This window comes from Ailuropoda melanoleuca, chromosome 3 (genome assembly GCF_002007445.2).
Source record: "Ailuropoda melanoleuca isolate Jingjing chromosome 3, ASM200744v2, whole genome shotgun sequence".
NCBI classification, from domain to species: Eukaryota; Metazoa; Chordata; class Mammalia; order Carnivora; family Ursidae; genus Ailuropoda; species Ailuropoda melanoleuca.
In genome coordinates this window covers 147,154,267-147,180,623 of record NC_048220.1, presented here as the reverse complement: position 1 = coordinate 147,180,623, position 26,357 = coordinate 147,154,267, and the positions used below count along the sequence as shown (strand labels likewise).

General features: G+C 61.3%; 1 protein-coding gene across 1 annotated transcript; it reads right to left on the bottom strand.

Moving 5' to 3' along the window:
* Positions 1-1,219: 1,219 nt before the first annotated feature.
* TPPP (tubulin polymerization promoting protein) lies at positions 1,220-16,512 on the bottom strand. Its single transcript, XM_002926635.4, has 4 exons — positions 16,489-16,512; positions 15,327-15,647; positions 6,997-7,150; positions 1,220-6,843 (listed from the first exon to the last, which is right to left on the bottom strand). Exons 2-4 carry the CDS (start codon positions 15,641-15,643, stop codon positions 6,649-6,651), a joined length of 666 nt encoding a protein of 221 aa, XP_002926681.1. The 5' UTR covers positions 15,644-15,647; positions 16,489-16,512; the 3' UTR covers positions 1,220-6,648.
* Positions 16,513-26,357: the final 9,845 nt, after the last annotated feature.

The following is a 26,357-nucleotide window of genomic DNA, read 5'->3' as shown; positions in this document are numbered from 1 at the left end:
GTAGTGTCTGTTGATCTGTTCTCAGCACTTCCGTGTCCCTGTCCTTGAGGGTGTGTGGTCTGTAGTGCTTTCGTACGTGGCCTTTACCAGGTTAAAGCAGCTCCTTCTGTTGTTAACCTGCCAGGATGTTTTTATCGTGAACCGATGAATTTTATCACTTATCTGCAGCCATGGAGATGACTGGATGATTTTTCTCCTTTATTCTGTTAGTGTGGTTAATTACGGTAATTTGCAAATGTAAAAACCACCTTAAACTTCTGGGTTAAGCACAACGTAGTAATAACGAGCTTTCCCTTGCAAACCTACTGTTGGATTTGGTTAATATTTTGTATAGGATTTTATATTGTGGGTACACCACTCAGTGTCTGACTTTTCATTATTTAAATTCTCTGGGTCTCTACTCCTAGTGCCTTGTCCCCAGGGTGTTGTGAGGAGTACGTGATAATTACAGTCAGGTCCAAGAGCCGGTCTGGCACAGTGAGCATGGTGCGGTTGTGGCCCTAACAGTGGTAACTAGTTCTGTCTGTCTGGGGATTTTGCTTTCTGGGGCCGTCCTGGTCCGGGTCTGGGTCTGTGCCACTGCACTGTCCCAGGAGAAAAGTTCGGTTGTGCATCCCTCCCTGCTCTCTAGGAGAATCCAAAACCGGTTGTAACTGTCTCTTCCCTGAATGTTTGGCAGAACTTGCTGAGGAAGTCGGTTGTGCCTGGAGTTTTCTTTGTGGGAGATCTTTGACTATTGGTTCAATTTGATTTATGATTAAAGGGTGTGGCAGAGCCTGTTCTCCCAGAGCACCCATCCACTCCTTCCGTTGGCCAGCCCCACCCCACCCCCACCCCCACAGCTGGTTTGGGGCCGTGAGACTCATTCTGAGTGGGACAGAGAAGAGCTGCTGGGCCGCTGCCGGGGGCATCCCTGCCCCAGGTGGCCTTGCTGGTGGTGTCACAGACCAGCAGGCCTGTTTCTCTCCCATTGGAAGAGATCCCTCCTTGACCCTGACCGGACGCTGTGTAAGCAATGAATCATGTGTCCAGCCACTGAGGTTTTGGGGGGTTTCTACTTAGTAGTTACTTAAGGATAGGACAGTGCAGGTTTTCCATTTCTTCTTGAGTTTTCATAAGATTTCTGTCTCCGGGATTTTATTCATATTTATTGCCTGATTTTCAAATTTTTTGGTTTACCAACTTTTCATGGCGTTAATTTAATGGCTTCAGCATTTGGGGTTGTGTCCCTGTGACAGGTGCTGGGCAGTTGTCCCTTAAGCAAGACCTTGCTGTTCAGGGAAAGGGATGCAGGTGAAAGATGGCTCTGCCTCACCTCTCGAGTCAGGGACCCACCGGGGTGCCCCTCACTGGTGATGGCGCAGGCGGGGCACGAGGGCCAGCTGTGGGGCTCCTGCATCGCGGGCGAGCCCCGGTGTGTGTCCTGCTCCGGCGTCCTCCCCACTTCCTGGAGGCCGCCCTGTCTCCTGGCCGGCGTGCGTGCTGCTCGTTCACGTGCTCTCCTCACTTTCTCTCCTGCACTGCGGCTTCTGTCCCTTTGCGTCTGCAGCTGAAATTACGGACACGTTGGGCTTTCAGACATCCCTTGATCATTCTCCTTCTCTTGCTGGGTCAGCGGCTGTAACCCGTAGTGACGTGTGTTGTTCTGTTCCGTTTCTTCTGTGACTGTCTCCCCTCTGCTGTTGCCGTGTTTAGGTTATTTTCCTCACCATGCTCTCCTCTGTGGGTTTGGAAGCCGAGCGCTCTTTCTGGTGCATTATTGCAGTGCAAGGGTGCCTGTTGGGTCAGGACCTCTGCTCTCTCCCCATTGCGTCCAGGAGCACATACCTCCAGGGGCACCCCTTCTGGCTTAAATGGGATGGTTTTCCAGTGTCTCAGTGAGATCTTTATTCCCACGCAAAGCCCTGTGTACACTGTTCACCTGTGTTCACTGTTTGTTCTCTGTGCCGCTTCCCTCCAGACACTCCATCTGTGGGCATGTTCCTCTGCACTTAGAATTGCTTTTAATGTCTACTGGTGAAAATTCCCGGTAGGGTCGTAGAATGCCTCTCTCTCATTTTCGGAAACCGTACCACTGGCATAGGATTGCTGGTTGGAACGTGTCTGAGGATGCACTCCTGTCTCCGGGGCTGCTGTAGTTGTGTGTAATGACTCCATGTGCGTCCTTCTGGGTCTGGCCCCCACCCGGGGGCTGCACCCGCACTCCATTAGACCACGCCTGGTCCCACCGCGGCCCCTCCCAGGGCCTGTCTGTGTTAAATGTCAGTGCCCCATGCGTGACTGCTAGTAAAGACATGGCACCTTGAGGGCAACAGAGAGCCACATTTCAACACCTTTATTTATCACTTTACCAATTGGACACACAATGTTAACAACAGCGAACACAGGAGGAGAAATGTGCAGACAGACATGAGCTGTTTCACTAAAGGTTTGCAAGCCAGGCCTCGACAGCAGCCCTGATAGGTGACACCGTGCCTCACGCTCTGGGGAGGGAGAGGAGGGCCACCCAGATCCCACAGACGTTCCTGGTGAGTGCGGCTCTTCGATGCCCGCGGACGTGCCTTTCTGAGTCAGAACACCCAAGACGTCGACGCTACTCTACCATCATGCTGATAAAGTGATACACTCAGAACTCCCTAACGGTAACAAAACAGTGTAAAAATATATTGCATATATATATAAATTTATTTCCCTTTCCTGAAAAAAACTTAGTACAAACTAGTAGTATACGATCCCTTTCAAGTTTCTTTTAAGTTGTGCGGGTTTCCTTTGTTGTTTGGCTTGATTTGGTGTTTCAAGAGTCTAAAGGGAGAGAGAAAGCATCTCAAAGGTCAGGGTGACTGCTGCCCGGCCCCACACGGGGCCATGGCTCCACACGCCCCTGGACAAGGGCCGCACCCTGAACCGCCCAGTTCCACCAAGTGTTCAGTAGTAAATCAGTGGTGGGAAGCTACTCAGGGTCAGTGTTTTAAGGACATTCTAGACTATTGGTAACTTCACAGTACAGCTGAATTGTCAACCTGGCCTGCACGGGACAGGTGACGACAGGGAGTCCTGTGTGGCACAGGCCGCAGGGCGGGGCCAGCACACGCTTTCCCCATGAAGGGCCAGATGGGGAAGATGTTAGGTTCCTCCCACCACTCGACGTGGTGCAGAAGCAGCCACAGACGGTGCCTGAGCACAGGGGGGTGGCGGGGGCCGGAAAACCATTCACGGAAGCCGCCTGGTCGCAGGCACGCGCGTCGGCCCACTGCCACAGTCCCTGTCCACCACGCAGTCAGAGGGACGCCCATGGGCTGTGCTGAGCGACCACGGGGACAGAGCAGCATAGACGGGACACGGTGCCAGTGACCGTCTCTGCGTCCCTGTCCCCCGGCTTCTCGCATCTGATAGGATTTCCATCTGCCTCAAACTTAGGACTGAGGGTATTAGAGGTGTAAAAATACTCCAGTATAAATATATACCTTTTGCTACAACATTCTAAACTTACGTGATTTGAACTTCATTTTGGTAAAGCTAACTGTGTTACTGACCACGGCCTCGTTGCCCATCCTATGACGTTAAATAGAAATAAATAAGTATTCTGGTGTGATCAGTGTCGCACACCCTCCTCCCCCCTACGGTTGCCTTCTGGTGCTCCGCCCTCCCTGACAGAACGCGTCCTGTCTCCTGCGTGCTGTGCAGTCTCGTTGATTCACAGATGGACGTTGGGGTTTTAGTTAACCGTGGTTAGTAGAGGCATAAAACATGCGGCAAAGACACACCCTCCGCCTGTGTGTTCTCACTGTTCAGACCCTGACGGAGGAGCATGCGTGTGCGCGTGTGCGTGTGCGCGTGCGCGTGTGCGCGGGGCAGCCCAAGCACGTGTTCTGTGTGCAAGGGCTACACGCAGGTGCAGGGACGGATTGAGCAGATGGTTTTAAGCCGGCAGGATGGTGACCACTGAAGCCTCGTGACTGAGTCTTTGCCACCTCTCTCCCTTTCCTGACAGAGGGGAGGCTCTGACTGGGGGAGGATGCCGTCTGAGGCGGCCTCGGGGTCCTTGGGGACAGGCAGGGGAAGCAGTGGAGACCACAGCGCCTGTGTGGCCAGCCGGACCTTGGTGCTGTGGGATGGGGTGGGCCACCAAGGGGGACCAGTTGAGCGCACTCGGTTTTCACTCAAGCCCAAAGGGAAGCTGCCATTAGAACAGTCAGGAACGCATTCGGGAACATTCGTCAGAAGTGAGCCGTTGGTTTCCTGTCAAGCTGCTGGGCTCCGCAGGCTGTGGCACTGGTTTCTTGTGTAAAACGGGGGCTCCCACTGTGGGGCCGGCGCTGTGGCAGGGTCCCTGAAGGGGGGGCAGCTGTGTGGTTTCTCTTGTTTAGATCCCAGTCTCCCAGGGTGTTTTGCCTAGAGACCCTGCCCTGGGACAGGAGACAGACTCCGGGGGGTAAGGGGTCTGTGAAGGGCCAGGGGATATCCATTCCCTGTACATACAGACAGTGGCACAGGGACCCCCACCCCTTTGCTCACCGCCGAGGATGCGCACTGTGGGGCCGAGGTCCTGCTGGATTCCAGCATCCATGCTTCACTGTTAGCTGTGACAGTGGGGACCCAGCTGCTGATGGGGGCTGGCGCTCCCCAGCACGGTGCCTCACGGGGTCTGGAGGGGAGGCCTGTTCTGTGACCACTAAGGAAAACCTCTTCGGCTTTGGACACAGAGCTTTCCGGTGTGTGATCCGCTTGTGAGAGACACATGTCGCATTCAGAGTTGTCTTCAGACACATTTCCCACGTTCTCCTCTTGCCTCTGAGTCGTCACAAGGGTCCAGCCTGGGGGAGGATGGAGGCGTGCAGGGCGGGGGTCCCGTGTCCTGCCTGCTTCTCTCTCCCCCAGCACTCGGTCCTTTGTGGTCCTGCCTTCCCCGCCATGGAGTGGAGGCCTGGCCAGGCAGCTCAGGATCCCCAGGGTAGAAAGTGGAGACAGCGGTGAGACTGTGTCTTACAAGTGACTCAAAGCCCGCTGTCCATCATTTCCTCTGCTTGAATGCACTGGCAAGTCCCAAACCCTCTGAAGGAAGCTGTTGGCAAGGCCAGTGCCCACCGCTGGTTGAGGCCCTGCCGGGGGTGTGAGGGGAGGCCCATGAGTGAGGAGCCTACCGGAGATGCCATCCCTTCACAGGGGCCGTGCTGGGTGGGAGCATGGGTCCCAAGCTCTTCTGTGCAGACGGGGGACCATCCCCGGCTCCAGCAATGACCGTCGTGCTCTTTGGGCTCAGGGACGTGGGTGCCTGTGCCGCCACCATGCTGGTCTTTATTTCAGCCGCCTGTGCTGTGCGCCACGCTGTGCCCAGGAAGGGGGTACCCCCGGTCAGCCGGCTGCCCTGGACACAGAACAGTGGCGGGGTGGACGGGCTCCAGGAAGCATCTCCCTGAGGCTTCCGTGAGCTTTTTCCCAGGCCTGCAGCCAGGACCACATAGCCCACCAGTCACTCGCCAGGCTTGGCTGAGCTTACACAAAGGGACATACCCCAGTGGGGCCACGGTGAGAGGAGCGCCAGTCCTCTGCCCCCTGTCCAGCCTCACAGAGAAACCAAATCCCAGCAAATGCCGCAGGCCTCGGGGCCCTCCCCAGCCCGGCTGTCGTGGGTTCTCTGCACTCCGCAGGGGTCAGGAGAGGTTAGGGAGAACTCACTGCAGAGACTGAACCACTGAGGTTTGTGCCGCATGCTAGCGAAGACGGAGCGGCCACGTGGACCCACAGCCCTGAGGCCCCAAGTGCAGGGCAGGGCCCCGGGCAGAAGATGCCTGGTCCTGCCAGCAAAGCACCTGCGTGGGATGCCTCAGCCAGCAGGGTCTCCTGACCCAGAAACACAGGAGGCAGGAGAAAAAGGGGCAGAAACAGGGTATTCCCAGTCTTCCCTGACCCAATCTGAGAATAAACACGTCTTACTCCTTCTTAGCACAGGGAGGTGAACTGTCTGCCCTCACTTTCCACTTTGTCATCCTCGGGCTTCGCACTTCAAACCACGTTCCTTTGGTCCACTGCGGAGCCTCTCCCTGGCTCACCTTCCTCCCTCGCTCGCCAGCCTCTGGGTATGCGACGTGTGTACGTGTGTGCGTGTGCGTCACCATGTGTGTACAAGCAAGTGCGCGAGCGTTTGCAAACGTGTGTGCGCGTGCGCGGGCACCTCCCCACACCCGCACGGTGTCCTGTTCGGGGCTCACTTTGTTTCCTTGGTGCTGCTATTAGTGAGTTAGCTCTTGTTGCCCTCGAGGCTTCTGGGTGGGGTCTGTAGGTCAGGAGGTTGGTGCTGCCTCTGACAGGGTCTGTCCCGCTCACCCCAATGGCCCACCGGCTCCTGTACAGTGGCCCTTTGGCCTGTGAGCCCGGCGGCTAGTGTGGTCTGGTCCCGGGAGACACTTCGGGAAAGGCCATTTGTGGATGGCCGGCGTTGGACGAGGCAGGTGTGTTATAAAAGGTCAGTGAGTTCAGGGGCCCCTCCCGGGGGTCAGAGAGAAGCGTGCTGGCCCCCGGGCAGGAGGAGGCCTGGGTGTCGCCCCCACAGCCCGGGCCCCAGAGTCTTGAGTTCTGACCAGGGAGCACAGGAATGTAATGAAGTGTGAGGTGGTGCAGGCCTCGCAGGAGGGGCCGTTCCCGGGCTGGCTACTTGCCCCCCTGCACCTTCTGGTCGTAGGTGCCCGCGTGCTTGTAGCCCGGCACGTAGCCCGACTCGTCCACCAGGTCCACACGGCCCGCCTTGCCCTTGCCCCGGCCTGACGGGTCGAAGCGTTCCTTGTGGGAGCCCGTGAACTTGGTCGTGTCCGTGAGCCGAGATACGGTGGGCGATGAGATGGCTTTCTGCAAGGGGAGAGAGCGGGCGCGTGCGTGAGCCCCAGGAGCCGAGGCTGTGGGCTGCTGCGTCAGCCCACCCCCGGGGATGATCACTTCTGCTCTTGGACCCCAGACCCTGTGGGCTGTGCTTCCCAGGGAGTCCCTGCCAGCCACACTCACCGTCACCCCCGAGATGATGGGGGCCTTGCCCTCGATGAGCCTGTGCACCTCGCGGATGGCCTCCTCACTGCTCTTGTCTTTGAATCTCTTCTTGGAGAGCTCTTCGAGCGCCTCCTTGAACTGCTCGAACGTGATGGTCCGGCAGGACTTCCCTCTGAGGGAGAGAGCACTCAGGGCCGGCCCGGGCCGCTCCCCTCCACGGTGCACGGCCCTGCTGAGCAGGGCCCCAGGAGCCTGCTGACCTCAGGGGTCCCCTGCCCCTGCCTGGGGACCCAGTGACATTCAGGGACCCCCCCCATCCAGGGGCCCACTGACATCGGGGAACTCCCGCCTCTCTCCCATGGCGGAAATCGAGTGTAACGTTAAAATACAGAATATGCCCCTCCCCCGCCCTGGTGTGCACTGTTTATGCCCAACAGTCGGTCGCCATGGGCAACAGCAGCAAATATAAATTGTCTTGGAAAAAAGCTTAAAGGAACCACATCCTTTATGAACAACTGGACATTCAAACAAAGCTGTTGTCTGGTTCTAAAATGGGGCGTGTGTGGTGTCCACTCGGAGCAGGAGGGAAAGTCAGGGCAAGAAGCGTGTTGCCGCTGAACCGCACAGAGGCCGAGTCCTGCCTGGGGCTACTGCAGCCCGACGTCCCCTTTATCACGCAGGGACGGGGGCTCGGGGGGGTGCCCTGTCTCCCGGGACCCCCACTGCCCCTGCCTGGAAGCCACTCGGGGCCAGATCAGGGCCACCCACCCGAGGGGCACAGGGGGCCTGGAGGCAGGTGCAGCCCTGGTCGTTTCCCGCCACAGGCCATTCCCGAGATTTCAGGAGAGTTCTAGACTGGCTCCGCATCTTGTGTAGTTTCAGCTAAAAGCATTTTCCCACTCTGGTCTCCCCTGCTGATCCACTGGGGGAGCCATCAGTGTTTCAGAATAAGTGGTTCCGTGGCACAGGGTTACCCTCTCAGAGCAGGACCCTGAGTGGGACGGCCCCCCAGCACCCCGCAGGCAGCTCTGTAGATGTCCCCGAACAGAGGGCCTGCAACAGCCAAAAACAGGCTGAGGGACCGAGAGCCGCAGAGCCACAGGGACACACCCACACGAGGATTCCCACGAAGGAGCAAAGGCGGTCTGGCGGAGAAAGACCGCTGGCGACCCAGCTCTGAGCTGTCCTTGCGGCCAGTACAAAAACTAACTCCTAGTCCCAGGTCCAGCAAAAATCCCAAAACTGTAAGCTTCTGGAAGATTACCTAAGAGAAAATCCTTGTGACCTTGGGTGAGGCAAAGATTTCTTAGAGATGCCACCAAAACAGTCCGTAAAAGAAAAAAAAAAGGAATTGGAATTCGTCCAAATTTTAAAAACCCTGTCGTTCATTCCAAGACAAGCCACAGCCTGGAAGGCAACACGTGCACACACCTGAAAAGGACAACCCTTGAAACCCGGCGACAGGAAAAACCCAGCGTGAAGCGCGGGAGCAAGATCTCTGACCGGGAAGGCCGTGGGTGGCAGACCGAGCCCGCGAGAGCCGCGTCACGCTGTTTGCCAGACGCAGTGAGACCCCCGCGAGGGCCCAGCACGCACCCGCCGGCCGGCCGCGGTTGACGAAGGAGTGGCCGCACGCGTCGGGAGCATGCGGGCGGCTGGGCGCTCGGAGCCGCTGGGGCTGCGACGGGGCGTCCGCTCGGCAGTTTGGCAGTGACGGCCCCACGCCCCGCGCCTGGGCTCTACGCGGAGAAACACACCCGAGCGCCACGTCAACGACGTAGCCAGGTGTCCTTCAGCAGTGAAGGCATGGACAGCACGCACGGGGGCTTGCGGGCACGTGACATGCTGACCAATGGCCCACAGTCAGGAAGGGCGCAGCCCCCCCCCCTCCCGCCTGGCCGAGTCCGTCCTGAGGCATCTGTCCCCGCCGTGACTGCGCAGCAGGGGCTGGGGACCCGGCGGACACAGGGCTTCCTGAAATCCACTGGTGGGCCGTGGGTTCTGCTCCCGAAGCAGTCTGTGTCGACCCCCCATCCAGCCTCTGAGCAAACCAGGCCGGGCGACAAGGTCCCCACAGCAGCTGCCCCGCACGGAGAACCCTGCGTGCCCTGCCGCCCGGCTGAGGCTGTTTGTTTGTCCTGGGCCATCAAAGGCACTCCTGTCCCTACTATTCACGCCCTGCCCGGGTGGCATGTGGGTGCCAGGCCTGACGGCCAGCCCGGTGACGGGCCGCCGGAGCACGCAGCTCTCTGGGCACCGCGGCACCAGGCGCCACCAGTGTGAGTCACTGGGGCTGGGGGTGGGGGGATGGCAGGCGGGGGCACTCGTCAGAGGCCACATTCAGATCTGGTGGACATGCAGGCCTACGGCTGACTTGCCCGCTCCACCTGGCTGGGCTGGGTGTCCCCAAGTGTCCCCACCGTGACTGCCCAGCAGGGAGTTCTCCCCAGGGGACCTGGCGCCCTGCTGCAGAGAGCTGTCCCCAGTAAGTTCTAGAATGACAATGCCTGTGTCTTCCCCAGAGACACTGATCACATTACGCACTCTCTGGACACAGAGTGAGCCTGTTCTCCAGAGTTCACAGAACTGGAGGGTGTCCCCACAATGAACCCCCCTCGTCTCCCCGCTCCGGGCTGGGCTGGCCAGCGCCCTGCTGGAAAGCCAGCCCAGCGGTAATGGGGTCACTGGTCACACGTAAGGCCCTGTGAGCTGGGGTTTCACTTTGCTTCCCAAGCCCTGTGTCCCCCAGGCCTTCAGACCTAACTCCAGGTGGGCAGGGGGCTGGAAACTGCCAATGCCAGAGGTCACCCAGGGACACCAGGGGCACCTGGGAGCCAGGCAGGGACCAGTGCAGCCCTCCAAAGGCTGATAGATGTGTGTGCCACCCGGGCCAACACCAGGCAGGCTCCCGAGCTTCAGGCCGAAACGTCCTAGGGTCGAGCATGGGGCCATGACCTTACAGCACCTCTGTGAACCAGAACTGAGGGCACTCCCAGGGGCACCTCTCTGAGCAGTGGCAGCCAGCGTGCGGGGTCATCACAGGTAACTTGCCACTCTGGTGGGAGAAAGCTGCTGGCTCTCCTTGCCTCTCTGACCAGCAAACCCAGGGCCCTGGATGACCTGTCCAGACAGCCGCCTGGCTGGCCAGGATGCCAGTGGGAATCCACTTAAGGCCCTGGTGAGGCTCAGTGGGAGGAAGGGGTGTCTGGGATGTTCCCTGGGGCCAGCAGGGGTGGGGGGGCCACTGGGGGAGCTTCACTGTGCGTGTGACCTGGAGCAGCTCCCGGGTGCTCGAGGAGGACCACCGACTGCGGTGAGACCCCCCCCGGCAGACAGTGGCTTTCCCGCTCCTGCCCAGGGCTCCCGGCTGCCGCTGACGACCGTGATGCTGGGGGTCTTTAGGGGTGCGTGCAGGCCCTGACCTGCCTGAAGGGGCAGCTGTGGCTCCGACTCTGAGTTCCTTCCCCCAAAGTAAGACAAAGCCACCCTGGCGTTCCCCCTAACTTCGTGCTTGCTTTGCGCAGGACCTAGGGCGGGACTTGCCCTGCGAGGACACTCCTAATTGCCATCCTGGCTGTGGCTGGGGGTGGGCCGTGCGGACAGTTGCACTGAGGTCTCTGAAACCATTTCTGGGTGTTTGGGAAAGGTCATCCTCTTAAAAGGTCGTCATGCACCGGGACCCAGCGCCCACATCAACCTGGCCAGGAGCCTTCAGGCCAGGAACTCCGATTCCTGTCCTGTGTGGCCGTGACCCTTGGCCGCAGATGTGCCAGGCTGTGCACTGCAGGGGCTCTGCACTGCCCCTGGGGCCACGAGAGGGCCCCGCAGAGAAGACTGGGCCACATGGCCACTCTTGACACCCCCACTGACCCTGAATGCCCCCGGCCTGGAGGGAGCAGCCGAGGGCAGGAAAGGCCTAGTGTGGGGGAGGCCCTGGGCAGACCCAGGGTGGGTAAGGGTTAGCTCTGTCCCTGGCCGGCATCTCTGGGACGTCAGTGTGCACACGGTTCTGCCAGCTCCCCCTGCCCCTCCTGTGGGCGCCCCAACCCCGCCATTGTGCTGTCCTGGACGGCGGTGGAGAGCATCTGTGCTCTAGGCCGAAGGCTCAGGTCCGGGCTTGCGGCTCCCTGCCTGAGACAGTTCCCACCGTGTCCTGGCCGGGGCGGGTCCTAGCCGGGGTCATGAGGGGTGTGGCAAGAAGGCAGCAGGCTGGTGGCCGACAGGCCCCAGGGAGTCCCGCCAGCCTGCTTCTTCCTAACCTGTTCAGACGCCCGCACCCTGTTGCAGGGGAACACCCAGCACCCAGAAAACAGGCGTGTGCGTGGCCAGGAGAGGCTGCAGCTGAGACCCCCGCCTCACTCTGCCCCCTGGGGCCCCGCCTCTCCACCTGTGCCTGACCCCGAGCACACAGGCAGGCAGGAGGGAAGGGCACGTCGTCGTGGGGTCACGTCTGTCAGGGTGACCTTCCTACTATGCACGCAGAGTCTGGGTTAATTAATATTTCAGGCTGACCCCGTCTGCCCCGCGGGGTGGGGAGGGTGCAGAAGCCTTTGTCTTGGTAACAATAGCGTTCAATCCAGACCTGGTGTGGAGCTGCAAGAAACTTGTTTAAAATTTAACACATAGTAACATCAAAACAAACAAGCGCTGCCGTGGCAACGGGGCCCAAACAAAGCCCGCAGATACCCCGGGCTGGCGCCACCGCCCGCGGAGCCATGGCAACCGCCCGCAAACAGAGAGTGGGCTCCTCTCCACCAGTCAGCCACTCGACGGTTCCACGGCCGTGGCCGCCACTTGGAGAAGCTGTGTCCCGAGACCCCACGGACCAGGAGTGCACATCCCTGCCCAACACCACCCTCCTCGCAAGGCTAAATAAAAACACTTTTAACAGGCTCCTCGGGGCCTCCTGGAGTCCTCTCGCCCATCCCTGGCAACCCCTTCCAGGGACAAGGGCATGGGCCCCCCGCCGCCGCACCCTCCAAGGTGACCAAGCCTGTCGGGCCAAGGCTCTGCGCCTGCTGCCCGGTAGGGGGCCCTGTGGTGTGACTAGCTCCTGCCCACAGCCCCTTGCTGGGCTGGGGCCACCCCTGCCCACTCACCAGACAGCTTCCCCCAATACCAGGGGTCTCGAACGGCCCTGTGCTCAGCAGCGGGGAGCCCGTTGCACCCAGAGGCCAGGGGCCAAGCCTCAGCCCCCAACTGTCTGAGAAGCTGACGCCCTGCCTCCCAGGACGGGGACAGCAGCCAGATGGGGCTCTCTTCCTGGTGCTCACGCAAGTGACGCCAGCACCCGCAGGCAGGCAGAAGGGTCCCTGTCCCTCTGCCTGGGTGGTAGGCTGCCCATGCCTCCTGCACACAGGGTCTTGGGCCTGTCCAGGGCACCCGTCCTCAAAATGAGCCACCTCCCCACCACCAAGGGTGTGGAGAGCCTGAGTTCTCCCTGTGAGTGCGTGTGCGTGCATCTGTGCACGCGTGTGTGGGCTCTGAGTGCATGTGTGCATGCGTGTGCAAATGCCTGCACATAGCAGCCTGGAGAAGGAGTGAACGGTGACCGAGGAAGAGCTACCATCACCTGTCCCCGGCAGCTGGATGTGTAGGCCATCGCCAAGGGTGTGGGAACCTATGGTGCTTCCTGGTGGGGTGACCTGCCCCTGCACATGCCACTTCCTGCCTCCTTCCCAGCCCTTCTGGAACCTTCCCCAATGGACACCGCTCTGAGGTTCCTCTGCTCTTGGATCTGTCCGTGTCTCCTGGGTGTACAGGATTTCCCACGGCCGGTGCTCAAGGCCTGGAGCACACACCCGGGAAAGAGAATGGGGAAGCCCCGTGGGGCCTCATTGGAGCTCCTGCTGCCCCCCCCCGCCCCTGCCCCCCGAAGCATGAGCCCGTCTGCTCCACCCACTGACGCACGCAGTAAATATGGCTGCTCTCCTTGCCTCTCCTGGTCGGTGTGCAGGAGCACGGCGCTCCGCTGAGTGAGTTCTGTGCCAGAGACGCCTCCCAACACGGCCGCAGGCTCTGATCGGGCCTCGGGCTCGGCCGGCAGCAGCAGCACATGCCTGAGCCGGCTGACCGCGGCAAGCAGCCTGCACGGGCTGCCCGGACCGGCCGTGGGGAGCCGCACCACAGAGCTGGCCTGCGTTTCTTAGCGAGGACGGCGGGCCAGAAGGCCTGGTGAGCCTCTGATGCCCTCTCCGCCGAGGACTGGGGCCGGAGCCGGGTCCCTGCTGCCAAGAGCATCTCCACAACCAGATATCAGACCCCGTAGTCACAATCCTGGGGCCACAGGGACAGCAAATGTGGAGACCCCCATGTGGGGCCACAGAGAGCTGGTCCCGGCAGGCTGCCAGACCAGCGCCCCGGCGGCGGGGTGGGGGGGGGCGCGGAGACGCAGGCTCTGCGTGGCTCCCTGGTCCCCAAAGGTCCCGAAGCCCCCCCACTCAGAGACATGGGAAAGGAAAGGTTGCTGCCCCTCCTGGGAATGTCCTTGACCACGAGGCCACACCCACCAGAGACTCCCAGGGTCTGGCCCCTCAGCTGCCGTGTCCAGTGGCCCCTGCTCTGTGGGGTGACCCTGGGGGTCAGGCAGACTCAGCTGAGCGGTGCACAGCCCTTCATCTCCAGGGGGCAGCTTGTCACTGAGGAGGGATTAGTGGGGGCTCCAGAGGCATGGCACGAGAGGTCAGGAGCCCACGTCCCCGGTGCGTGGTGTCCAGGTGGGCTGGGCCTCTGTGAGAAGGGCGGACAGCCTAAGTCAGGGCCCAGCAGGTCCGTGAGCAGGGCTGGGTCGGGCAGGGGTCAGCCCAGAGGTGACGTTCCACATGGAAACTGAAGCCCAGGACGCATGGAGGAGGGTGGGACCCGAGTGCCCAGCTGGGGACAGAGGTGGGGGCTGGTTGGTTCACACTCCTCCATAGGCTGCATGCTCAGCCTCCACAGGTGGGATTGGTGGGGGGGCACAGGGTGAGACACTGACTGGACACTTGGGCCCAGACGACACCACGTGAGCGCCGTCAGAGGAGCGGCCTGTCTGGTGGAGAGCCGTCCAGGTTCGGGGACTGCTTCCCTTCTGCCCAGACCACGGAGCTGACGAGGGGCCCCGGAGGTCGGGAGTGCTCACCTGGCCTCTGCATGGGCCCTGCCCCCTGGACACGGCAGATGTGAGCAGGTGGAGAGGCAGGGCCAGCCAGGCCCGCACTGTTGGCCCAACACCTTCCCCTGGGCTCCCGGGGCCTCAGCCTGGTCCTGATGATGAAGCCTCTACCTTGGGCCCCATACGAACCACAGAGCTTCTGCCCCTGACAGCACCCGCCTTCACCTCCTCCTCCCCCACCTGCACCCCAGCCCTTTCCCTTCCCCTCTGACCCTGGGCCTCGGGAATGGAGGGCTCACTAGAACCCCCGATCCCACAGCGATGGCGTCCCTGAGGACTCTGCTTGGACTGTAAATTCTGACTCGTTCCACCTCTGCCCCTGGGACCAGAAAGGCCACGTCCCCCGTGCCTGGCGAGTGCTCTGCACTACTGTGTCCTGACTTTCTGGGGCTGCCCATGGGGCTCCTGCACCCCACACAACCTCCTGGCTCTGGGGGAGAGCCGACGCGTGGCTCCACAGTGCCTGACGGTGACGGCGGCCCCCGCGGCCTGGGGTCAGCCCGGGAAGGCAGGGCACCTCCCTGGGAAGGAGACACACTGGATTCTGGGGATACAAAGACAGGAAGCCGTCCACAGCTGAATGCACCGAGGAGCCCAGCCATTAACGGGGACGGCACCGGGGCATCATGTGGCAGATGCCCAGGTGACAGCCACACCCTGACCGGGGTGGACACGCGTCAGAAATACACGGAAAGCGCTTTTCCAACAGCGGGTGATAGAAAGCAGCAGATGCCAGCTAGCCTTGGGGGCGCTGCTCCTTTTCTCAGCTGTCGTCAGGACATTTGAGGGCGGGAGGTGCAGTGAAATGGGGGGGTGCGTAACGATGACGGACGTGCGCCCGTGTCCAGGACGAAGGACGTGCACACACACAGGAGGCACATGGACGCACTAAGTCACTGAGTCCACGGCGGACACACCGACGCCCACTGCCCCATCCCCGACGCTCAAGTGTGAACGTTCCCCCAGGGCGCGAGGCGCCCGCCAGCACCCCACCTCACCCTCAGCCCCCAGGGCAGACCGCGCTGGCGGGAGCTCTGCGGCCAGGCCAGCAGCCCCCGGGCAGCGCCCCCGACCTGGGCACCCCCAGCATCGTACCCCCAGAAGGGAGGGGTCTCGAGTGCCTCCTCACTGCCCGTTCGCCACAAAGCCCGCGGTGGGGGGGGGGTCCTGAGCAGGAGGCCTGGGCGGCACTTACTTGATTTTGCTGAAGACGATGTCCACGTCCGTGACGGTCACGTTCTTCCCGTCGATGACCTGGCAGTCCTTACACAGCTTTGACCAGTTCTTGCCGTGCATCTCCTTCCCGGTGGCCCTGGTGTCCCCATGCACGGCGAACCGCCGGAAGGCCTCCTCCAGGGCACTGAGCTCTGGGGCCGCGGCAGCTGCCCCCTCAGTGGCCCCTTCTGTCTCCAGTGACAGCCTCTTGGCTGCCCTGTCCTTTGCGGGGTCCCCTGGGGACTTGGGGGGTGTCTTGTTGGCGGCCTTGGCAGACTTGGCCTTGCTGTCAGCCATGTTGCTAGAAAAGGAAGAAGGGGAGAAAGGAGTCACTACGCTTCTGCAGGGCCACGCACGGGGCAGGAGGCTGGCCACGCGTGTTAGGGTGCACATCTGGGACGTGGCCGGGGCCCTCAGAAGGGGGCAAAGCTGTGGCCGGGGGCAACTGCAGGGCTCTGGACACGGCATTGCCCCTCCCAGCACTAGTCCCAGCACTGGCCCCTGCCAGCTGCCCCGAGGTTGGGTCGAGGGCTATCCCCAAACAGTCCAAGCCCTCCACGACAGCCCAGCCACCTGTGGGGCTCAGGTCCCCTCCTGTCACTCCCCTGCCAGCCACCATGCCACTGAGTCCTCCCTGGAATGACACCCTTCATGGGACACCCACCACGTGATGGGGAGGGGGACCCAGAACCCGTCGCCACCACCTCAGTGCTGACCTAGCGCAGGGGCCCAGGGTGGGGACCGCACATGCAAGGGGGGCCACCCGTGAGGCCCCTCGTCAGGCGCTCAGAGGAGCCTGCCCTGACCTGTCCGCGAGTCTCTGCGTTCACGGGGCACCTGATCCCCCAGGCAGGGTGGGTCCCTGTGGACCACACAGGCCGTGCTGCCCCCTCCCTGTGTCACAGCCGGTGGCCCGGGCAGCAGCCTGAGATGCCCGAGCCCCACAAACTTGTGCGGCTGAGTCCCCAGAAACCGCTTCCCAGAGGAGCTGTGGGCGGCCGTCCACTGCCTCAGGGGGCTCAGCAACAAGGGACAAGCCCCCAGGGCAGCATGCAGAATCAGGACAGACAGCAGCGCCCGGGGCAGCAAGCACACGCACAAGTACACAGTTCCCCCCCCCCCAGCCCTTCGCCGCTCCAAACCTCAGTTCTCCGCACCAGCTTGCCCAGAGGAAGCCGGGACCGGCACCAGGGGATGGGGGGTGGCCGTGTGGACGGCGATCACAGAAACTCCCACCGTCAGCAAAGCCAGGGCAGCTCAACCACCGGACTGAACGATCCCTAGCCGCGGCCCCCTCCGTCCCCGCTCCCCCAGGATAGCGCAAGAGTACAACCGCCAGTGAGAAGACCGGGACCCTTGTGGATGGGGGACCGCCAGTGGGAGGAGAGTGGCTCCCACACGCGTGCCCGTCCGCCTGGGGAGGGAGCGCCAGCCCTCCCAGGGACCCCGGACAGAGGCCGGGTGACACCCAGTCGTCTCCGGTGTTCTCACTGACACCATTTCTTTGTCTGAAACGGGAGCTTCTTGGGGCTGAGGTGGGAGGGCTCACGTCTTCTCTACCCTTTGATAAATGCATGTGCTTGTTCTAAAGTGAGGTAACAACGATAAAATTAGTTTTAAAAGCCTGAGGGCTCCAGCAGAGGCCTGCTGAAATATGGAGCTGCCAGAGAGGCCCTCCTGAAGCCGGGACGGCAGCCTGTACCCACAGGAAGGCCTTCCTTGCAGGCATGGGCCTCCCTGTCACCCTTGTACCCCCTGCCTGACTCTCCCCTGCCTGCACCCCAGGAGAGCCACATCAGCATACAGTGGGAGTGGAGCCCATAAGGTGTGACCAGGTGTGACCAGGGATCATTCTGGCTGGCCACAGACTGGGCAGTCCGAATGCCCTGCCCTCTCCCTCAACGTAAGGACTTCCAGCAGCTCGGGAAGACAGCAGGAGTCCCTACGCCCACAACCCCCCAGTCCCCGTGGATCCCTGGCCTCTCTCTCCTTGCCGTCACTCACCTGCCTTCCTGGGACTTGAAAGAATTTGGGGGGTTGGAGAGGAAGGAGGAAGTGAGTGCAGAGCCGGGATCCGTGGCGTGTAGAGGCTGCCAGGTGCCAAGGGACACACCTGTGAAGTGCCCCTAGCACCATCGGCGTCAGGCCCACCACGGGCCAGCTGAGTGCCCCTGGGCCCTCTCTGCTGCTGGGCTGAGGGGTCCCAGGCAGCAGGGTGGGGGTGGCAGGGGGAGGGGGGGCCCTGGAGAAGAGCAGGAGGAGGGGCAGGGGGCAGGACGGGGAGGGAACCAGGGCAGGTACCCTGCGGGTGTTGTGTGAGCCGTCCCCCTTGGCCAGAGGGGTCAGGAGCAGGGGACTGATAGACACCCACACGAGGTGTGGGGACAGACTGTGTTACCGGATTTGCATTTTCAAAGAAGGGCTTGCAGAGGCCCTGCCAAGGCGGAATTACAGAGCAGAGTGGAAGGAGCAGCCGGAGAGCAGCCCCTGCCGGCAGCCCCACGCAGACCTGGATCGGCCTGACCCCCAGTGTCCACCAGCCTTAGGGACTAGCCTACAGCCCGGAAAGGCTGTTTCTGACACCACGTGGTCTCCCTGGCCCTACACCCCTCAGGACCCATCTATGCTCGGAAGAAGCACCATGCCAAGGGCCCTATTTCCAAAATGAGCTGGGCTCCAGTTCAGAATGACTCTCCCCGGCAACCTCCTTAAGCCTTGACCATCACCTGACACTAAAATTACAGAAAAGGTGACACAGGACAGATCTTGACAAGCCACCATCAGCTATCACATGTACATCAGCACACAGAGCTCTGACCAGGAGCGCTGGAAATCCCTGTTAGTTATGTGCCTGCAACAGGACCTGGGGTGTGTGTGAGCAGAGCCAGGTGTGTGTGAGCAGAGCCAGGTGTGTGTGAGCAGAGCCAGGTGGGTCTGTGAGCGGGGCCAGGTGTGTCTGTGAGCGGGGCCAGGTGTGTCTGTGAGCAGAGCCAGGTGGGTCTGTGAGCAGGGCCAGGTGTGTCTGTGAGCAGGCCAGGTGTGTGTGAGCAGAGCCAGGTGGGTCTGTGAGCAGGGCCAGGTGTGTCTGTGAGCGGGGCCAGGTGGGTCTGTGAGCAGGGCCAGGTGTGTATGTGATCAGAGCCAGGTGTGTGTGATCAGAGCCAGGTGGGTCTGTGAGCAGAGCCAGGTGTGTGTGTGAGCAGGCCAGGTGTATGTGATCAGAGCCAGGTGTGTCTGGGAACAAAAGCAGGTGTGCATGAGCAGGGTCAGGTGTGTCTGTGAGCAGAAACAGCTGTGTCTGTGAGCAGGCCTTGTGGATAAGCTGCACTTACACTTGGATGGGGGCCCAGGGATGGCAGCATACTGGGGCAAGTTGGGCGCCAGCAGGACGCATGTGTCTGGGAACCAGGACAGGCCACAGGGAAACGCAGAGCTCACCCAAGACCCCCATCCCCCGACCCCCCCACATACTGTGGGCTCCAATCACCATCCCTGGGCACTGCGTGAGCCCTCCTTTGGCCCCCTCTCGCTGGGAACCTCTGGCCTGGTGGTGGGCACAGCAGTACCGACCAGCCTCCCAGGGACTCTTTGGGGGAAATGGTGGCCCTTCTTCCCTGCCCACCTGTCCCTGGCCCCGCTCTGAGGCCCCCGAGGCGGTGGGCACATTCCCAGGCTCCATCCCAACTCTGAAACTCCAGACCTCTGGAAACTCAGTACCTGCGTCCTTGAAGGGGGCCAACCCTGCCCCGTCACACCCAAGCGACCTGGGATGTCTGCTGGCAGGACAAGCCCATGCCGCGGAGACAGTGGGCGAGTGACGAGAACCAGGCTCCTTGGGAAACACCCTGCAACCATAGCACCTGGACCCCACCAGGAACCAAAAGAGGCAACACATTCTCTGCTCGCCGGGCTGGGGTGTCCTTGGGACCTGTGCCATTCCCTGGAGAATTCCTGATGTGAACGGGGGACAGTTACTCAGAGGCCTGCGGGCCTGGGTGGGCGCTGCACCCCCCAAGCTCCTGGAGACGCGACTTCGGCTGCTCGGCGCTCCCTGGCAGCCCCCCCCCCAGCCAGCAGCTGGAAGGTTAACCTGTTCCGCTAAAGGCAAAGCGCCAACCCCCCTGGGTGCGCTGGAGTCTGTGTGGGACGCGCTGTGCTGCAAGCTGGACTGAGAAACAGGCTCTGGGCTCTGATGGACACCACAGGCCCTGCAGGGGGAAAGGGCTCCTGGGGCTGGGAGCATCAGAGGGAAGCTTCTGGGAGTCACTCCGGCTCTCCCTGAGCTCCTGGTCAGCGTCCACTCCCACGGGGGCCATCCCCTCCATGTCCCCTGAATCTTTACACCTGGGCCTGGCCCAGGGGAAGCGGTGGGTGCTGAAGCCCCCCGACTATCACTGGTTCCACTGACGGGACCCCGAGGCCCAGGGTCCTCAGATCCCATTTCTGGGCAAGCACCCCCGAGGGCCCTGGAAACACAAGCATTCCGGCAGGTCCCCTGAAGCTGCCTCCTGCTCGGAGCTCGCGGGCACAGGAGCACGCCTGGGGATGCGCGGAGCTAAGGCGCCGCGAGGAGGCCCCTCACTGGAAGCCTCCAGACACTCCGTGACAACCCAGAGGCTGCGAACAGTGTGCAGACGGAAGTGAAAGAACTAGAGGGGAGGAGTGTGGGCCTCCCTGCCCCCCGAGGCTTCCTGGCAGGCTGTGCGGGATGCAGGTGGGCACAGGCGCCAAGGCTCCCGGGACGGCCCTCCCCAGATGCTCCACGTGGCTCTCCTCCCTGCTCCCCGGCCTCCCGCCAGGACCCCCGCCCCGGCGTCAGGGTCTAGACCTGCATCACCCTCGGGGCTGCCCCTGAGGGCAACGAAGGCTACCGGGAGCCGGCAGACCCCGCAGGGCGCCCAGTACCACCCCGGTGCCTGCGTGCTCAGCTCTGAGTGCACCGGGAGCACAACACGGCCCTTCAGCAGTTGTCCACGCTTTGCACCCTAACATGGCTACCCACTCCGGGGCTTTCTCGGACACTCGATGTGAATGACCACTCGTCCCAGCTGAGGGCCGTTCCAGGCGGTGAGAGCCTTCCAGGAGCGGACAAAGCGGCCTTTCTGAGCTGCACCCTCCCACAAGACACTCCCGCGAGACACCCGGACAGGCAGGAATCCCATTGCACACCGAACGCAGCCCCGGGACCCCTGGCACGGCCCCTCACAGTCCCAGCGCAAGAGCTGGCAACACCCGGAGCTGTGAGCAGGACACACTCAGGCCCCTGGGCCAGACGGGCCCTGAAGCCAGGCATCCCCGAAAGACCCAGGCCATGGCTGCCCCAAGGAGCTGCGTGAGGAGTAAAGCCAACCCCCCTGCTGCTTCCGGTCCGAAGATCAAACAGGAGCTCAGAGCAGCAACCCCAACATCGGGGGGCCAGGGGCCTGTCCTGATCGTCCTGCAGCGAGGTCACTGTAGGAGCCCCTGCCTTGGATCTGGGGAGCTGCTGTCCACCCGGGGTTGGGGGCGGGCCGTGGGGTGCCCGGCTCAAGGGGCCAGGCAGCCAGGATGGGGGCCCAGCCAGGAGAGGCTGTGCACTCTCCGAAAGACGGCCTCATGGGGCAGGTGTCTTTCCAGTGAGGGAAACTGAGGAAGGCTGGGACTATGGCGGGGTGAGGGCATCTTCAGCCCCCATCCACCCACCCATGAGGGCCCCTGGGTTGCCTTCCCTTTCCCCAGGATAGCAGGACATTCTCTGGTCACTGTGAAGTCAGGGTTTCGGGGGGACCTGCTCAGTAGAGAAACTTCCCTCAGCAAGTTTCACAGAGAATCAGAGAACCGCAGGGGCCAGGAGTGTGGAGTGGAGCATGTCTGCATGTGGCTCCAAGAAAACGAAGGGTGTGGGGCCAAGAGAGAGCCCCCAGGGAGGACACGGCTGGAGGGGCCCCACGGCACACCCCCTTCCTGAGAGAGGGCCTCAGAACCACGGACAGCAGAGCAGCAAGGGAGGGCGGCCCCCGGGGCACAGCAGGGACACAGGAGCAGAGGGCTGCGCCCACCGCCTACCGGTTCCCAGGCCGTGAGGTCCTCAGAGTGGCCCCCAGACCGCTGCTGAGGCCCAAATGAGAATTGACTCGAATGCCCATGGGTCACCTTTCTCTGAAAGCTCTCCTAAGATGCTCCCACAACAGTGCACTCAGCACGAGGACACCAGGGGTCACGCTACCCACGCTTTACATGCTGGTCTTGGCACTTGGGTTGAACCACCGGTCAGGTGCCCACCCTGCGGGAGTGCCCTGTGGTTGGATGAGGACACAGGTAGAAACTTCTGGCCACAACCCTCCCTCCGTCACCCAGCACACTGCCCAGCCAGCGCCTCTGGGACCTGGCTGCCAGGTATGCTCCTTATGCAGACGGCAAGTGTAGTGGGGTGAACGGTGACCCCGAGAAAGGCGTGTCCACATCCCAGCCCCCAGAGCCTGTGAACGTGACCTCGTTTGCTAAAAGGGTCTTCGCAGATGTCATGAGGCTACAGATCTCAACGTCTGGACTCCCTGGGGGGCCCTGAGTCCAACGACACGTGTTCGTGGAAGAGAAGACACAGATGTGAGGCCACGTGATGGCCGAGCCATAAGCCCAGGGCCCTCTGGAACCCCGGGAGCTGGAAGAGGGGGGAAGGACCCTCCCGGATACCCTGGATGGAGCATGGCCTTGCCCACCTGGATCTCAGACTTGCGGCCCCAGAACGGAGGCAGGATAAATTTCTATGTGTGAAGCCACCAGTCTGTGGCCCCTTGTGACCGCTGCCCCAGAGTGGTCACGTGGCCAGCGAGACAGGAAGGAGCGTCCCTCACAGAGAGCAGCCGTGGAGGAGAGGGGCCAGCGGTGGCACAGAGAGCCCGGCGAGTCAGGCGGGGCCGGATTCTGGAGGCCCCCGGAGAACGGGCTCCCAGGCAGGAAGGGCCGAGGGACACCTGCCACTAAGAGACCCATCCTGGGGCAGAGGGGAGGGCGGCGGCCACAAGCCTGTTGATTTAGGGGCGGCTTACGGCACCCACGGAGCAGTTTCCGCGGCTGGGCCGAGCCTGTGCAGCCCTGCGGTAGGGGTGAGGCAGCCGTGGCCTCAGGGGCTGCGGGGCACAGGTCCTGACCCGGGTGGGGACCCCAGTCCACTCGCACCCACCGGCTGACCAGTGAAGCTGGCCACAGATATAAAAACTTTTCTTCAAAATCCTAAACAAAACATTAGCCAACGGAATCCACTCCTAGATAGAAAGGGTCAACCCTTTACAACCAGGTTGGGCCGTGCAGGGAAGGCAAGACTGGTGTCACGGGAGGACTGTCCGCGCGGCCCATTCCGCTGATGGGGAGTAAACAGCACGCCAGCATCTTAGGAAACGCACGCAAAGCAATCGGACGGGATTCAGCATCTATTCATCATACAAATTCTTAGCAAATCAGAAAGAGAGAAAACCCTTAATTTGAGAAAAAGGGTCGTCTGCAAAAAACTAAAAATTAATCGCACTTAAAACGAAATATTGAAAGCTTTTGTTTTCAAGTTCGAGCAAGATTCTATTCACCATGCCTGTATAACGAGACAAGAAAGGAAATAAAGATATAAAAATGGTGAGAGAAGGAAAACCTCGCGATCTGCGGTTTCTAGGCTCGGCCCACACCCAACCCAAAGGAAGCCCTTTGGTTGTGAGAACCAGCCAGTAGGTTTAGCGGTGTTTCTGGACTCACGGTCAGCACACGGCGGTCTACTGCACTTCCACGTGACAACAAAAGACAGACGGTAAAAAGCATGTAGAAACGAACCACTTAAAATATCGTGAAGAAACACCAATCTCATAAAGGGTGTGCAAGACCATCAACGCGGGAAGCTGTCATTGAAAGAAACAAAAGTTCGAAGTAATGACACTATAAACAGGGGCTGGAACCTAAGGAAAGATGTCCACTGTCCCTAAATTCAACCGCAGTTTTCATTTAACCCTGATGCGAATTCCGACAATATTCACGTCTGGGTATCCAGGCAAAGTGCTGTGGACACACTGTGATCTTGAGACCAGAACAAGATCGGCTTCGTGGGCTGGAAAGCTCTGGAAAGGAAGATGGCGGCCTCCGTGCAGGGCGTCAGAGCCCAGCGCGCTCGGGTGGGGGGCGGCCCTGCGGGAACACGGGAGCAGCGTGCTCCCCGTAAATGGCGTGAAGAGCGGAAGCCCACGGACACGGGCTTCCACACCGGCCTCAGGCGCGCACGGACCGAAGCAGGAAAGGCCAGAGCCAGAGCATCGGCTGTCCTCGGCACCGGGAGACCCAGAGGTCCCTGTCCTTGAAGCAGACAGCTGTGAACACCGCCAGCTTGAGACCAAGGACTTCTGTTCATCAGAAAACGTCACCAAGAGAGAGAAAACGTGGGGCTGGAGGGAGAGGAGAGGTGTCATGTGTAGCAAACGTCGGCTTGTCTCCAGAGTCTGTGAAGGACCCTACGACTCAGGAAGGGAAAGGGGCAGGGCCCTGGACAGGCACTTCCTGTGGGGATGGTTCTGTGAGGCACCGGCGGCAGGAGACGGCCCGGCGGGGAGGCACCTGGTGGTCAGGGTGCTGGCACGGGCCCCAGGCACCTGCAGTCTCCGAGCAGGAAGAGGCAGGGGGCAGTGACAAGCCACGGTGAGTCGGAACCAGGGCACAGTGGGCAGGGTAGCAGAAGGGGCCGTCTCCCCAAAGAGCAGGCCCTGCCACCAAGGAGGGAAGGTCCTGGGAAGAGCAGGCCAGGGAGGGGCCAGCGGACGCCGACCACAGGGGCGGGCAGGCCACAGCAGCATCCAAGGCCGAGGGGCACGGGGTTGGGACACTGGGGCTGCACAACTGGTTCTCAGAAGCACCAAGAGATCATCTCCCACCCACAGCTCCCGGCCTAGAGCCAGGGGCACGACCCCAGCGGCCTACCCCACAGGACACAGCCCCCGATGGAGAGGCCTGGCTTCCCTGTTCTCCCTTGGGACAGGGGAACACGTCTGCAAGCAAAGCAAGTGTGGTCCCTGTCTTAAAGCCCTGGTTTTGGGGCGGTCTGCTGTCCAGCGCTAAACGACTAGAGCAGGGTTGAGGGTCGGCGAGAACCGTGAAGCACGCATAGTCTGCAGCGATGTGTACCTGGGGCTGAGCAGAGGGCACGAAGGGGCTTTTTACGGACAGCTCGAGACCCAGGGCCGCAGGGTCAGATTCGAGGGGCACCTGCGTTAACGTCAGCTCAGGGGCCACGCCCACGCCCCACGCCCTACAACCTGCCGGCCTGGCTGAGCCCTCCCAAGTGCAGGCGGGACGGTGGGGCATGTGAGGCCTACACGGGGTCTCTGGAGGCTGCTGGCTGCAGTGCGGCATCCCCACTGCAGAGAGAGCTTCCCGAGCGGAGGCTGAGTCTGCTCCCCCGACACCTACTGGGTGCCCGGCAGACATGCGGTCACACGGCTGTGACAGGATGGGATGTGGGGAAACGTGGCCCAGGGCGGGAAGTCACACAGAGCCCACGGGAGGCGCTGCACTTATGCTAAGAAAATCGGAGACACAGGCACACTGGGGCCACACTGGGACACGCGGGAACACCCTGGGGACACGCTGGGACACGCGGGAACACCCTGGGGACATGCTAGAACACTCTGGGGACATGCTAGGGACAGGCGGGGACACGGGGACACGTGGGGACATGCTGGGGATGCATGGGTGTGCCACACCACGAGCAGGAGGAGGAGTGGAAAAGGCTCCAGGTGGTTTCAATGTCTAGGCTTGAGAAAAGGTAAAAACCCATCTTTCCTTGCCATAAACATAACTAAAAAAGCAGAAAAAGTCGGCGGCGTGGACATGCTCCTGGGAGGACAGGCCCACAGTTCCCACTGCTAAGGAGAGGCGCACAGGCTCTGGGGGAGGGCAGGGAGGACAATGAGAAAACTGTCACTTTCTTACTCTCTGCAGGAGACTTCTGACTCTTCAGCAAAGAGGGTCCTGCATTTGGACGTCAACTTACAACTGACGAGGGAGCCGCCCAGCCTGCGCCCACTCGCGGGCCTATGGCGCTGCAGCCAGGCGGACTCCCGCAGCCAAGGAGGCCCGGGGAAGGCAGCCAGGCTCCGTGGGGAGTTGCCCTTCCCCATGGGCCATTCCTGGAGGCTTTCTTCCTGAGGCCCTCGCAGGGCCAACCAAAGCCCTTCCTGGGCACTGACTTGCAGAGGCAGTGGGAGCCCCCCTCTGAAGAGGGCTGCTGAGCACGGACCATGCTGTGGGTTGTGACACCGTGGCTGTGTCCCCCCCCAACAGGGCAGTTGGAGACCACGTCTGAGCCCCACCTCCCAGGGTGTGCTGGAAGTGGGTGGGTTCTGCCAGCCCCAGGGTTTGTGGGCTCAGGTGGACTCGGCTCTCAGGTCCAGACAGTGGCCCCAGGCTGGGCCCAAGGAGGACCTGATACTTTAAGGTGCAGCAGGACCCCTCGCCCCACGATCCCAAGATCCGCCGGCTGGCATCTTGGACGAGCTCCTCCTGCCTCGCCAGCAACATCACCAGCTATAAATAGGCCTGGCTCCGAGGCCGCTCCGCCTCTCCCAGAGGAAGCGTTTAATTCTCAGCCTCTCCTGCCGGGAGCGCTCTGCGGCCCTGAGGACAGTTTGGCTGCTAAAAGCCTTCTCTTAAATCTCAAGCAGTGATGAATGATTTAAATTTCTTTATGAAATTCTCCTGTGATTTGCATGGTTTCCACCGTAAGAATTTAGAACCTTGTATACAGTTAGCACAGTTATTTACTCCAACGTCAGAGCGTTCAGGAAGATGAGCCAAACAACGGCAGGAAGATAAGAGGACAGCCAGCACAGCTCCCTCTGAGGTCCACCACTTGGTTCTTCCGTACACACGGAGAGGCGTTTACATCATGGGACCTTTCTGGGTCCTGGAGCCCTCTGGCGACCAGGAGCGCTGCAGAGCCTTCCCCAGGAGAGCATACATACCCTGCAGCAGCTTTCTGCAGACGCTCCCAGGAAATTCAGCC

Coding starts and splice junctions, on each gene's coding strand:
- TPPP (XM_002926635.4), bottom strand. CDS start 15,643: ATGGCTGACAGCAAGGCCAAGTCTGCCAAGGCCGCCAACAAGACACCC. Junction 7,151..15,326: donor ATCGTCTTCAGCAAAATCAA/GTAAGTGCCGCC, acceptor TCTCTCCCTCAG/AGGGAAGTCCTGCCGGACCA. Junction 6,844..6,996: donor CCATCATCTCGGGGGTGACG/GTGAGTGTGGCT, acceptor CTCCCCTTGCAG/AAAGCCATCTCATCGCCCAC.